This window comes from Equus quagga, unplaced genomic scaffold (assembly GCF_021613505.1).
Source record: "Equus quagga isolate Etosha38 unplaced genomic scaffold, UCLA_HA_Equagga_1.0 153_RagTag, whole genome shotgun sequence".
In the NCBI taxonomy this organism is placed as follows: domain Eukaryota; kingdom Metazoa; phylum Chordata; class Mammalia; order Perissodactyla; family Equidae; genus Equus; species Equus quagga.
In genome coordinates, this window is record NW_025796915.1 from 5,261,761 (window position 1) to 5,276,390 (window position 14,630).

General features: G+C 47.4%; 1 protein-coding gene across 1 annotated transcript in view; it reads right to left on the reverse strand.

Annotated features, from left to right (window-relative positions):
* Positions 1-14,630, reverse strand: part of LOC124233071 (thrombospondin type-1 domain-containing protein 4) — a 548,658-nt gene that overhangs the window by 452,923 nt on the left and 81,105 nt on the right. The window contains exon 5 of the mRNA XM_046650144.1: positions 8,387-8,751. Within this exon, the coding sequence (XP_046506100.1) occupies positions 8,387-8,751 (365 nt within the window). The remainder of the gene's footprint in view (positions 1-8,386; positions 8,752-14,630) is intronic.

Genomic DNA, 14,630 nt, shown 5'->3' on the forward strand with positions numbered 1-14,630 from the left:
TACGCCACTAAGTTTGTGGCAAGTGTACAGAACCAATGGGAAACCAACACACCTATTACAGCACTAGAGGAGCAAGTCTTAGCTCCCTGGCCAGTCCACCCTGTCTTCTGAGATTTACAGAGATGGGGCAGCATAGCCAAACACCTTGAGAATCACAAGGGACCTAAGGAGCGATTTAGACCAACTACACACTGGAGACACTGTTTTGCTTTAAAACAGAAAAGAGTTGGTCATCGTGTTTATGGGGGTTGTTTTTCTCAAAGAATTTCCAGCTCAGTCCCCTCGAGACTGCTTGATAGGCCCTCCCAGGAAAGGAGCCTGTGGGCTTCCCCGTCTCGCCTGGACGCTCCCTCAGATACAGACAGTGCTCCAGCCCCAGCAGCCCATTCGACTTCCAGATCCAGATCCGGACATGCTCACCAAGCCTCCAGGCTCAGCCCTGCAGTCTGCTTCCTAGGGAACGCCCTCCACACTCCCTCACTCTGCTAAAATCCTTCTTCCTCAAAGCTCAGCTCTCTCGTCATTGCCTCTGTGAAGCCTTCCCTGGCTCTGCAGTCCTCTCTCATCCCTCTTGTCCCTCCCTGCACCCTGAGCATCCCCTTCAGAGATTCCTGGGCACTTGGTCTTGTGAATGTCTGTTTGCTTGTCTACCTCCCCTACCCCACCAGCACGAGCCCCTTGAGGACAAGGAAATTTTCTTGTTCCTCTTGCGTCACCAAACCACTGCCATCTCCCATCCATACCAAGTACTTCCCAGCTCTTTGCCACTGAGAAGGGCAAACTCATCCTTCAAGGAAGTGCCCTTCACCATGAAGTTACCTTGACTCCCCACGAATTAGATCCACCTCTGGCTCCCACAGCCCTCTGCTCATCCCACAGGTAACATACTCATCACACGCCAGTATGGTGGGTATCCATGGGCTGCTCCCTCATTCTACGTGGAGTCCTTGAAAACACACCTCCTTTACCTGTCTACCCTTCTGTGTCTAGCACAGTGCCTGGCTCACAGCAAATACTCAAGGAATGTTGAGTGAATTAAAATGAAAGCAGAGGGCCAGCCCCATGGCCAAGTGGTTAAGTTTGCACCCTCTGCTTCGGGAGCCCAGGGTTTCGCCGGTTCTGATCCTGGGGATGGACCTGGCACCGCTCATCAGGCCACAGTGAGGCAGCATTCCACATAGCACAACAAGAAGGACCTACAACTAGAATATACAACTACGTACTTGGGGGCTTTGGGGAGAAGAAGAAGAAAAAATAAAACAGCAAGAAAAATAAAATAAAAGTTCTCATCACAAGAAAAAAAATTTTTAATGAAAACAAAACACAAGAAGGTAACGCCCAGGTCATCTCTATCAATTAAGCCCTGCGATCTCACCCTCAAAAGCAAATCCCTTTATGTGAAGGATGTGCAGGGTCGGCTTCTGACTATAGCGAGTTGGTGTTTCCTCTCAGCTTCCCACATAGACTTTGGAGTTCATGCTGGAGACGGTGTCAATGTTACCGTGTAAGACTAAAAACTTGGGGGGTAGATATTGAAGAAAGATCTCACTTTTTTATCTCAGAGAGAAAAGTATTAGTTTATCAAACTTTGCTTAATAAACGTGTCACCTTGTACTTTGAAAAAGGCTTTCCAGAAGTAGTAGGCTAAGAGGAGCATGATGTAGCACAGACAGGTTTCTTTTCCTATTTTTTTTTCATTTATTTGTTTATTTTCAGATGTGCATCATAATATATTTCAAATTCTGTGAAGATTGCATCATGTTCACCACCCGAAAACTTTAGTCCATCCCCTCACACGTGAGCTTAATCACCCCTTTTCCCCTCCTCCTCCCCCGTTTCCCTATGGTAACCACCAATCCAATCTCCAATGCTATGTGTTTTTTTTTTTGTCGTTTTTATCTTCTACTTATGATTGAGATCATACGGTATTTGACTTTCTCCGTCTGACTTATTTCACTCAGCATAATACCCTCAAGTTCCATCCATGTTGTCACAAATGGCTGGATTTCATAATTTCTTATGGCTGAGTAGTAGTCCATCGTGTATAAATACCACATCTTCTTTATCCATTCGTCCCTTGATGGGCACCTAGGGTGCTTCCAAGTCTTGGCTATTGTGAATAATGCTGCAATGAACATAGGGGTGCAAGTATCTTTATGCCTTTGTGTTTTCAAGTTCTTTGGATAAATACCCAGCAGTGGGATAGCTAGCACAGACAGGTTTAACCCCTGACTCTCTTGCCTTCCTTCTGTACGACCTTGAACTAGACATTTTCTCTCTGACCCGTGAGTTTATCATCCATGAATGGAACAGTACTGGTCTACCACACCAGCGGACAAGACAATGACATGAAATGCTGCGTGTAAAACGCCAGCCAATGTGCTCAGCATGTGGGAGGCATCCTGCCACCTTCACTGAGTACCTATGGGTGGCCCCACACTGTGCTAAGCACTTTGTACGAGTTATCCAATTCAAAGCAACCCAACGAAGCAGGTGTATTATTATCCTCATTAGGAAAAACTTAAGCAATGTCAGCAGGACACACAGCTAATAAGTGGCAGAGCTGGGCAGAGAAGCCAGACCTATCCATTCCAGAGCTGAATTCTTCTCTATCATGCATTCTGCAGCCTCTCAGGATGTGTTAGCTCCTGCTCCCCCATCATCTGAAGGTCTGGTTAAGAGACTGAAAACAAATAAAGACCAATATTTTGTTTTAAATCCAATAATTGAGAACAGACCACAAACTGCCCCTGAGATGCGGGTCTGCACAGCTTGGGCCAGAGCACCCCTGACCCAGCGAGACTACCTCCCAACAGGAGAGTAGCCAGACTCCTCTGGGATGTTCTCGGAAGCCCACCCTCCGCAGCCTCTTTCTGACACCTGAGGGATATGACACACTCCACCCAAGGGAAACAGCATCAGAGATTTTCACAGTTGTGACTTTCATGTCCTGGGCTCCTACAAGAGTCTCCAGTGGATGACAGTTTTCAACTTGCAATGCCCACTGGGGAATGGGAGGAGTGCTCCCTATCTTGAAAACCTTTGAATCAAAGCCATCAAGCATCCCATTGCCCAGATGCCAGATGGTTCACATGTGTAATGATGAGGAAAACTGGCCTATGTTGGTGAGTATAAGGAAGCCCGGTGGGAGGGAATAGCTATCTGTTAGCGGGCTCTTTGGCAACCAGGGCAGCGAAAACGTTACCTAAAGTCGTCCTCAAATAGGAATAGGTGCTGCTCTCATCTCCTGCCTTTGTGGAAGCAGAATTAAACTGGCCAATAGACATTACAACAGGTTTCTGTAAGGTTCTGTACCTGGACTCTGGACAGCAGGCACTCTCTCTGGATGCTGTTGTCGCTAGACATTGTGGGAATGGAAAGAAATTTGTCTGGTTTCCGTGTTACAAAAGGGAAGGTCCTACAGGAACAGGGGCTCCTTACAGCTTCCTCCTGTCTGCAGGGACCCATTTCCAGAAACTGAGGGGAAGGCTCTCCTACTAAGCGGTGTCTTTAATTTCACAGGTGTGAGTTGCTGCACCGCTGCATGCGCAGCCTGACTCCCCTTCTCCCCCACCTGCCCCTCCTCCTTCAGCCATCACAAGGACACAACCTTGGGCACGGAGAGAGGGAGGACTTGGTTGAGTGCATCATGGAAGCTGATGGCCCAGACCCGCAGGCTGACTCCTCTGCAAGTCGAGAGCCTCCCCAGGCTGCCACCGCTCTGACTAAATCCCAGGGGAAGGCCACACTTTATGGAGGGCCTTTCCAAGCAGGCCACACAGAGAAAGGGCAGAGGGCAGGGTGCCGAGGCCCTGGGAATCCTTGCTGCACACAGGCTGTGCTGCCCAGAGTCCTTCCCTCCTGGATTAGACCTCAGTTCCTGGCTCCCTGTCTTCCTATGCGGCCCCAGTTCTCTACCTGATCCTTCCTGCAGAACCACAGTCCTAACTGGAACTCTCTAACACACTAATACCCAGCCTTTAAACCCATAATGGGAGGCAGAACTACAATTTATTGGGCAGTTACTATAGGCCACGAAGTATGAATATATTATCTCATTTAATCACTCAACAATCCCATGTGACAGGTATTATTACGACTCTCATTTGAAAGATGAAGCCCCTGAGGCTGAGGGAAGTTCTGTAACTTTCCTAAGCGCGGGATCCTTGGGAGAGCTCCAGTAGTGACACGCTTTCTAAGGCTTTTAGAGTACAATTTGTAGTGTGTGTGTGTGTATGTGTTTTAATGAGACAAAGTTCTGATATGGAAGCAAGTGGACTCAAGAAGTTTTCAGATATATTCCAGCTAAGTCAATTCTATTTATTCATCAAGGTTGGGTTCAAATCCTACTGTTCTGTGCAGTCTTCCATGACTGCTCCATCCCACAAGAATTTCCCATCTTCCTGAACTCTAGTCACATTTTTACTGTTTTCTGGCAAGTGCAGTTTTTCTTGCGTTTGTCACTGGCCCATCACCACTGAGTCACACCTCCAAGGAGAGGGACTGTGGCTTCCAATGTTTTTGAGGCCTCTTGGTGCCTAGGACTAGATGTAAAGATTTCCCTCGGTAAGAGAGCTGAACATGGCAAGGAAGAGATGCAGTTCATGTTAAGCCTTGACTACCAAATCCCACCCACTCTCAAGACCTCACTAAACTGTCCACCCTCCAAGCAGCCTTTCTGACCACACCTGCCCAAAGCAAGCAGGGTCACTTTCAAAAACACCCATTTCGGCAAAAAGAACTTTAGTGCTGAACTCCAACAGACCTACTTAGAATTCTGGCTCTGTTGCTTCTGAAGTGGTGATCTTAAGCAGTCGCTTCATTCCTCTGAGCCTCAGTTTCCTTGTCTGTAAAATGTGAATAAATATACCTGCCTCCCAGGGTTGTGTGAGCTGTAAATGTGCTGGTGCATTTGCTATGGTGGCTGCACCTATAAGACATGCTCCAAAATGGCGGCCACAGTCATTGCCATTACTATGTCATCATACTGCCTGTGTGGAAGGTATTCACATACATGTCTTTCCTAACGTTCTAGAGCAGTGGTTCTCAAACTCTGGAATACATCAGAATCATTTAAAATGAAGCTACCTAGATCACACCACAGACTACACAACAGAATCCCCACTAGGCAGGGGAGACAGTGGGGACCAGGTAGCTCTACTTTTAACAAGCCTCCCCATCCCACTGCAAGTGATTCTGATGTGTGCTCACCAAACTTGGAAAGTTCTGTGAGACAACATTTGATTCCCAATTTCTTTTCCAGGGAACCTTGAGGCTCCAAAGAGGTACCTCCAGACTCATGGTTCCCAACTTTGGGCACAATCCCCAGAGATTCGGATGTTGGTTTGGGATGTGACCAGAGTGTCATGATTTCTAAAAAAATGAGCAGAGGATTCCAATGGGCAGCCAAGGTTGAAAACCACTGCTCCATTTGATCTAGACCCTGGGGTTCTATAATGATGCCTCTGAGGATGGAAGCAGAGCAGCTCAGCTTTTGTCCGTGTGACAAACTGAGCCTCTAAGTAAGACCGATTTCACAGAAAGGATTCTCATGCTTAAAAAATAGTAAGTTTGCAACCAGCTGCTCTAGTCTGTCAGTAAGAGCCTTGAGGCCCCACAACTTGTTTTTCATTCCCCTTTCTGTTGGTCACAGGGCCTTACAACGTAGTAGATGCTTAATAAATATTTGTTGGAAGGTTGAATAGTTTTGTTTTTTTGTTATCTGGCTCCAATTAAGTTTTCAGTTGCCTAGCATAACAATCTAACAGTTTCTTAAACACCTAAGCCCGAAGAGCCTTCACCTCAAACCTGAAACAGAGAGTGGGGCAGCCAGCCATCTGCAGAACATGCTGACATTTCTTCTGGGGTCACATATACTATGCAAGTTCCTAATGACTGATAAATATAAGCAAACGTGATTTTCGTCAGCTGGGAAGAGCGTGACATTTGTCAACAGTGCGGGCCTCCCAGACTAATATTTGGATTGTTTCATCTGAAACTGTCAAATTACAAGAGCATGATAAAAATTTGTAGGAACTTTATAGTAAACAGTAACTGGCCCCTTGTCAATAAGTTAGAAGAAAAAAATTTCCTGCTGCCAAAACGCGTGGGGCGGAATGCCTGCAGCCCAGGCCGGCAGCCAACACGAGCCTGTTCCCTCGGCAGCTCTCCTAGGTTCTAACCACAGAGGCTCTAAGAGAAATCCCCGAGTACTCCAGCGATCTGGGAGTCAGCGGCATCTTCGAATCGCAGCTTTTCCAAGGCTCAAGGACTCCAGGTAGTAGTTTAACCTCTCAGGGCCTCAGATTGCTCGTGTGTAACATTTCCTTCATCAGATCCTTAGAGCCATGACTGTCTAGGTTCGAATTCTAACTCTTCACGTACCAGCTGTGTGGCCTTAGGCAAGTTACTCCACTTCTGTGGGCTTCAGTTTCCTCATTCCTAAAATGAGGATAATATTAACATCCATCTCATGTCAATGTAAAGAGACAGGAACAGTGCCTGGTATAGAACAGGCATTCAATAAGCCTTAGCTACTATAAATCTGCAATTCTGCAACCAACAGTTTGGAAAACTAAGTTTTTGTCTCTCTCTCTTTTTTTTTTTTAAATGTTTTTGTCAGTTTGGTGTCAAAACTTATTGGGCAGCAAACCTGACCTTAATGGACATTAAGGTCCATTAAGTTCTATTTATGGTCTTTTTTTATCCTACCTGATGTAAACATTCATGTTGCATTGCAAAAATAATAATGTGTTTGATAATGGGATGCTGGCCCACACCACAGAAGGAATGCCATTAATATGTGCACTATGCCCTGAATTACCTTTCTAAAACCTCAACAGTTCTGAATGGTGAAACACACTGGCCATAAGCATTTCAGATGAGAGACTAGGGAGCTATGTTATCACGGTTGGGGTTGCGATGAAAGGAGAGAACATACATCAAGCCCTCGGCACTAGGCCTGGTAGCAGACCCCAGTCCCAGAGTGATGTTGGAGGATGCTTAGCTTTTACACAAGATGAGAGAAAGAAAGAAGCATACTCTCCCAGCTGATCTTTCTCTTTTACTCTCCCATTGACAGGACATGCCAGGCCTCGAAACTCACAATTCTTCACTTCTCTCTTCTATCTACCCAAGTTTGGTTTATTTTTCACAATTCGTCTAAAACACCTTCTCTGTGAAATGGTCCTCTCTCTCCAAACTCCTACTGATCAGGTCAAGAGCATGCAGCTGGGGAGGGTAGATGGGTTGCATCTCCTACCCACCTCCAGGTGTCTGGCAGTGACAGCCCACAGCAGATGGCTGAGAAGGACTCTCATGGTAGCATCTAACCACAGTGGGAGAGGGTGGCCATCGCTGTTGATGTCTGAACTGCAAGTGACAAGAGGGGCAAGGCAGCCCACCTGACACGCATGTGCCCTGCCTGGGATGGGCATTAACTTGGCTTGACGACTAAATTATACATTTCTTTAGCACAGAGAGCATATCGTACACTTTTTGCTCTTCCTGTAAATGTTTGTTTGTTGTTGTTATTGCTTTTGTATTATTAATACAAAATATATTAACATTCTCTCAGACTCCTTCATGGACCTAGGGTACCCAACAAATATTGTTGAATGCTGAGGAATCTGTAAATATCAGCTAATTCACTGACAAGCTCTCCTCAGCCCCTATATACCTGCCTTTCCCATGGGCACTGCCTAGTTTGGCATATTTATGCCGGCCTAGCCATGGCAGGCTCTTTAGAGCTATACAACTATTTTGACACCACTGTGCCATCTCTGGAGTTTATATTTTATAAGACTCTAAAAAATGTCTAGGTCCTTAATTAGATCCTCAAAGCAGTGTGCTCACTCAAAATTCTTTGGAGAAACTTTCTAGCAAAGTTCATAGAATCCTGAAACCCACAGCCAGGGAGCATCTAAAGCTCCAGACATCTAACCTGTCCAGTGATTAGAAACTTCTATCGGCTCTTGGATTAGAAGCCTCCTTGTCTTGTGTCCTCAGCTCAGATCCACACAGCCTGTGGCCAGATCTCTCTCTTTCCCCCTGCACCTGGGGAGCACTGGAGCCGAGGTCTCCCAGCTCCAGGTCCCCTTCTACTTTCACTTCGCTGCAGGGCCTCCCTAAGGTTGATGTCTAAGGGCATTCCTAGAATTAGCTTCACTTTAAAGACTATTCAGAACCTCAGAGTGAGGTGGGAGTGGCCTCAACGCTTTACAAGGCTGCAAAATAAATCAAAAGATGAAAGGAGATATGTGGAGCCAAGAATTCCTCCCCACCCGGCAAAGCAACGCTTCAGCCCCGCAATTTAGTGCAGCGCGCGCCGCACATCCGGGCAGGATCAGGGACAGTGGTGGGAGGGCGGGGTGCGGAGGGCGTGTACCTTCTTTCCGCCGCGGGCTCGCGCCCGCGGGGCTGCGGGTGCCGGCTGCCCCGCAGCACTGGGCCCTGGCGGCTGGCGTTGAGGCCGGCCGGCGCGCGCGGCTCCTCGCGGCTCCGGTGCAGCGGCACCGACGTGCGCACGGCCGACACCACGTGGCCCGCGAAGGCGCGCGCGGGGGCTCCGGGCCGCGGGCCAGTGCGCGCGCGGTATGAGCCGGGCAGGCAGGGCCGCGTCTGCTCCATCACGCCGCCGCTGCAGCTGCGCGAGCAGGCGGACCAGGGCCCCCAGGCGCCCCAGACGCCCGGGGCGCCTCCGCCGCCGTCCTCCTGCGCGCCTTCGGCCGCCGCCACCATCCGCTGCGGGACCTGCGGAGACAGAGACTGGTTAGGGGACCAGAACACCCGCTCCTGCTTCACCCTCCAAAGCTTTGGATAGCCTGAAAGGCTTCTTCATTAGGCACAAGTCGGCATAGGGCCTGTTTTAAAATCTGAAGAACGAAATGAACATAATACGGCCTAGGTTATATTTGTCTTTATACCAACACTCATGAAGTATAATTTTATTTATTTTTCAATGGAGGAAGGGACACAAAAGCAAAAGACCCTAGGGCCCACAAAAGTCCTAATTCGGTCCTTGCTTTGGGTACCATGGCCTTGGAGAGTTCAACATGGTGCCCTCACCTCTTACTGAGGCTTACCCCCCAGGAGTCCCCCTTAACCTCCAGCTTAGGTCCTTGGGCTTCAGGCCTCAGGGACTTCCGTTCAGCTCCTGGGAACGCCGGAAGCCCCGTGCCTCCACTCAATGAAGGCAATGGGACACCACAGTTTAGAGGCCCGGCTGCAGAGCCAGGTGCCTAGTGTCACATCCCTGTCACCACTTCTGGCAGTGTGACGGGGAAGTTTCTGAACCTCTCAGAGCCTCACTGTGTTCTCAGAAAGATGGGACTTCATAAGGATGTAAAGAGATTTGAGCCAGGTCATCGTTGTGCCTAGCAGGGAGCTTGGCACTGAATACATACTTGTTAGTAACCATGATGATAATTTTTCCTGCTTCCATGGTGAATCAGAAGTGAAAAGTGTCAGAAAGTTTTACGGTTCTATCCAGAGGGTGATTCTACATTCCCATTCGTTTAATTGGTCATTTCACTGACACCTACTATGCCAGACACTTGCTAAGCGTGGGTACACAGCGTTCCTTCACTCTGCAGACATGCTCTGAGCACCAGCTGTATGCCAGCACTGAGCTAGGCCTGAGGGCGAGGAGCAAAGCACCCCAGGTCCACAGAGACAGCCCGGACCCCGCAGCAGAAGAGCTGTGTGCAGCTAGTACGCGACTGGGGGAGGCTCCTGGGGAACTGGCTGCCCTGACTGATCGGGGTGAGGAGGGGGTGGGGTGAGGGTTTAAGAAGGCCACAGAGGAGGATCACCGTAATAGCTGTAATTACTCAGGCGCCCACTCGGTGCCAGGTGCCAGATAACTAGGGTAATCTCTAGTCCTCACGGCAGCCCTGGTTACTGCCATTCTCACCTTTCAGAGGTAAGGTTTCACAACTGAGGTTCAGAGACTGTGACCCGCCCCACTCATGGTGCTGCAGCCGGGTTTGGACTCAGCTCCCAGCACCCGCAGCTCCAGCACTCCCTGCTCTCTTCCAGCAGACAACTACTCTTGCACTTCTGGATCCTTCTCCTGGAATGTCCTTCCTACCCGTCAGACACTGAGCAACACTATGACTTTCCATAGAATGTGGGTTTTCACTGAACCTCGGGCTTTCATCTGAAGTGCAAAAATGCCTCCAGACTACCTTGACTTTTGTTTGTTTTAGATCTTGGGTTTTGGCAGCATTATTCAGCCCAAGAACTCTAAGACCTTTTACAGTTGCCCTTCTCCTCTGTCCCCACAGTACCCCTGAGCAGTGAGAAGCTCCAGGGATTGTGTTCCCCTTTGTATGAACAAACCTGAGAAGCCTGAACTCCTTCGTAACCACAGGGAAATGAGAGATGGAGCTAAGATTACCTCAGAGGGTGGCTGTGAGGACTTGACGAGGAACCCCCCCGCGCCCCGCCATGAAGTGCCTGAGGTAAGTGCTCACTAAGTGTTGGCCATTGCTGTAGTTGGCAGTGTAGTCACTAAAAGCGAGGGCTCAGCTCTTAGGTAGAGTCTTTGCTCCCAGTAATCAGTCCCCCTGAAGCCACGGGGCTTGTTTCATTGAGGCCACTTTCCTTGTACAGAGTGGTCTCTGGGTGACCTTTATAGCTTAAGGTGGGTTCCTGAAGGTTCAGGGAGTAACTGAGGCAGGATGAGTGACAGAGCTGAGGGAACCGAGGGAGCAAGCAAGTATCTAACCAGACGGTTGGGCTCAGAGCTGGATGTCAGACCACCAGGCTACAGGAGCCATGGTCAAAGAGCTAGGGCGAGAGGTCAGTGGCAATGTGGGGTGGAGCCAGCAGGAGATGGGGTCAGAGTAAGGACAAGACAGAAGGTTCTCTGACAGGAGGGCTGCAGTTCCTTACAGCCACTGTGTGGGCAGCAGGAGGAGGGGGAATGAGAGCACGAAGCAAGTACATTCAACTCAACACTACTAAATTGGGGACCCAAGAGCTATTTGCCTGCTTATAAATATAAAACAAAACAAACAAACTAACCGGCTTTTGTTCTTTCTTTTCCTTCCTCACATGTCCTGATTTATTAATATCAAACTGATGGCAGATTCACTGAGGTGGCTGGAAAAAAAAGTGCCAAATCAGACTACAGTCTTGACATATAAAGTAATGCCTGAAGTGTGTGTAGTGGGTTGAATGGTGGCCCTCTCCAAAAAATATGTCCGTGCCCTAACCCCCAGAACTTGTGAATATGACCTTACTTGGAAAAAGGGTGATTGCAGATGTAATTAAGTTAAGGATCTTAAGATGAGATCCTCCTGGATTTTCCGGGTGGGCCCTAAATCCAATGGCAAGTGTCCTCATAAGACACAGAAGAGAAGACACAGACACAGAGGAGAAGCCATGCGACCACTGAGGCAGAGGCTGGAGTGACGCAGCCACAAGCAGGAATGCCGGGAGCCACCACAAGCTGAAAGAAGCAAGGAAGGATTTTCCTCTGTGACTGGAAGGAGGGTGGCCCTAGAAACACCTTGATTTTGAGCTTCAGGCCTCCAGAACTCTGAGGGAGTAAATTTCTGTTGTTTCAAGCCACCAAGTTTGTGGTAATTTGTTACAGCCACCCTAGGGATCTAACACCCTGGGTTTCAGACTCTGAGGTAAACCTCAGAGGACTCTTCTGCATAAAGTATCTGTATTATTCCTTTTTAGATGAGAAGAACTCTGCACTTAGAGAGACAAAGTGACAAGCCTGGGGTCCCAGAGCTGGTAGGTTGCAGAATAGGGATTGGCCCAGAGTCTGGCTCCAAACCCTGCTCTTATCCGCTGTGTTACTCTCTCTTCCTGCCCCTTGATGCCTTTCTTACCCTAATGGCTGCTAGGTCGGGCCCAGGTCAAGACCAGGCCCAGCTCCGAGAGCCTTCCTTTTCCTCCCTATGGTTTGAATTCCAGGCACGCAATATTTCAATATTTTCTTTATTCTCTCATGAATCTTTTTGTACAGAAACATTTGGTCCCTGTGGGACTAACACAGTGTTGGTACTTCCAGGACAAGGAAGAAAAGTGGACATGTATTTGCCAAGCACCCTCTCTGGGTCCAGCACAGGGCAGACAGCTCACGTGCACAGGGACGGGCTCTATGGCATGGGCACCACTAGCTTCAGGTTACACCTTTCAGGACCCCTCAGGCCACTGTGGGAGGCCAGTGTTAATTTGACCCTTTTACAAGGCAGAAACCGAGGCCCCAAAAGGCTGTATGACTTGCCCAGAGTCGCAGGCTCGTGAGGGGTACAGACAGGACTAAAACTGAGGAATCCTGGCTCCTACTCTAGTGTCCTTTTTTTTGCCTGCAGTATGTTGCCTTCCTGGCTGTGTTGTTGGTGAAAAACAGAAGAGTGAAATGAGTAGAAATAAATCCATTTTGATAGTTCTAGTAGAAGGATAATCAGGATAAACCAGCAAAGGCAGAAGTCTGTTTCTGGCACAGTTAGGGATTTCAGTTATCCACCCCCTCCTGATTTCTCATTAACACAGATAACTTAGGCACTGTCTCTAATATTTGGATTAGACATGCCGCTATCCTAAAAATCCACTTCCTAGAACTAATCCCACCCTTAATTTCCTATTGCCAAATTTGGCAGGGTCCCTGGAGAAAGAAAACATGAAACCACATTCCATCCTATTCTATTCATAAGAATTCTCTATTATAGTTGAATTATGGCGAGTGACTTGAAATTCCATCTCAGTCCCCATGGTGAGAATCTGAGGACATGCTCCAGAATTGTGTTTTCATAGTACACAGCCAGAAACAAACAAACGAAAAAACAGAAGAACAGAGAGGAAGGAAGGAAGGAAATACAGAGAAAGAGAAAGGAAGGAAGGAAAATCAAAGGAAAAATAAAGGGAGGAGGGCTTCGGATGTCAGCCTCCTTGTGCCTCAGCCTCCCATCCTCCCTCCACAGCTTCCCAACCCTCCGAATGACCCTGCTCCCTCCTTCTTTCCTGATTGGCGGCAAGATGGGAAAACTTCCAAGTGTTCTGAGACATAATATTCCTAACATTAGGACTAGCTAAGAGGACCTCTGTTAGTCAGTGACAAACAGCAAAATCAAAGAATAAATCACGGTAAGAGACAAAAACAAATAGTGGAAACTCAAAGCCTTGTAAGCTGCCAGAACATTGCCACTTCCTCAATACACAGAGGACATATAAAGACTGAAGCAGAAAACCTGAGGTGCTTCTCAAGTGCACCCTGAACTGCTAATTTTCCTCATTTATAAAGAGGTCTAATAAATCCGTAAGAAAAAGCCAAAAAACCCAATGGAAATAGGGACAAAGGGCATGAACGGATAGTTTGCAGTTGTTATGAACTGAATGTTTCTGTCCCCCTTAAAATCCACATGCTGAGGCCCTAACGCCCACTGTGCTGGTACCTGGAGTCAGGGCCTTTGGAGGTTAATTAGATTTAGACGATGTTATGTGGTTGGAACCCCCATGATGGGATTAGAGTCCTTATTAGAAGAGGAAGAAAGACCAGAGCTCTCTCATGTGAGGACATAGCAAGAAGCCAGCCATCTACAAACCAGGAGGAGAGCCCTCACTGGGGAACCCAAGCTGACAGCATCTTGATCTTGGATTTCCCAAACTCCAGAACTGTGAGAAATAAATTCACCCAGTCTATGGTATTTTGTTATGGCAGCCTGATCTGCCTAATATAACAGGAAAATAAACACAATATATGAAAACTGTTTAACATCACGTATAATCAAACAAATGTAAAATAAAACAACAGAATTCCATTTTATACCCATTAGATTGGTAAAGATTATAAAGTTTGACAATACTGCTTTGGCAAGAATGTTCAGCGCTAATGGGAGTCTAAATTGAGGCAACTTCTTTGGAGGGAACTTTGCAATACCTATCAAAATTTTAAATGCACATATCCTTTAGCCTGGGAGCTTTACTTTTAGTAGTTGACCCTATAGATACACTCAAAACTAGTGCGTAAAGTTGTGTATATAAAAACTTTCACTGCATCATTTTTTGTAAGAACAAAACCAAAAAAAATTGGAAACAACCTAAATGTCCCTGAATAGGAGCTTGGTTAAACAAAATCTAGTCTGTCCGAACAATGCAATGCAATTTACCTGGTAGAGTAAGGTAGACTTATGTCTGTTAAAGTGGATAGCTCTCCATAATATATTAATCGGTGAAGAAAAAAAACAACCTAGAGGTAGAAGAGTATACAGAGAATGACTATTTGTAGATATCTCTCTTTAAGCATTAGGTTGAAGCATAAATAATTACTGATATGTTACCATTTTTGATCTACGAAAATGCAACTTCATGATTCATAGTTTCAAATGACTCACATGATTCAACCTAATATGAGTAGTTCCCTGACCCTGGCAATGGAAATAGCCCAGTTAAAAAATCTTTCCCCACCAAACTGGGCAGCAGGAATGAAAAAGCAGAACACAGTGTGGCCTCCTCATCCACCTACCACCTCTGTCATACAACTAGCTGGTTGCCCCAGGGGCTCACCTAACAGCTTGGAGCAGCTGGCAGGCCACAGCTATCAGCAGATGTTTAACAAATGACACCAACACCAACCACCATTTATTTAGTAGAGAATATTAGCAAAGGGC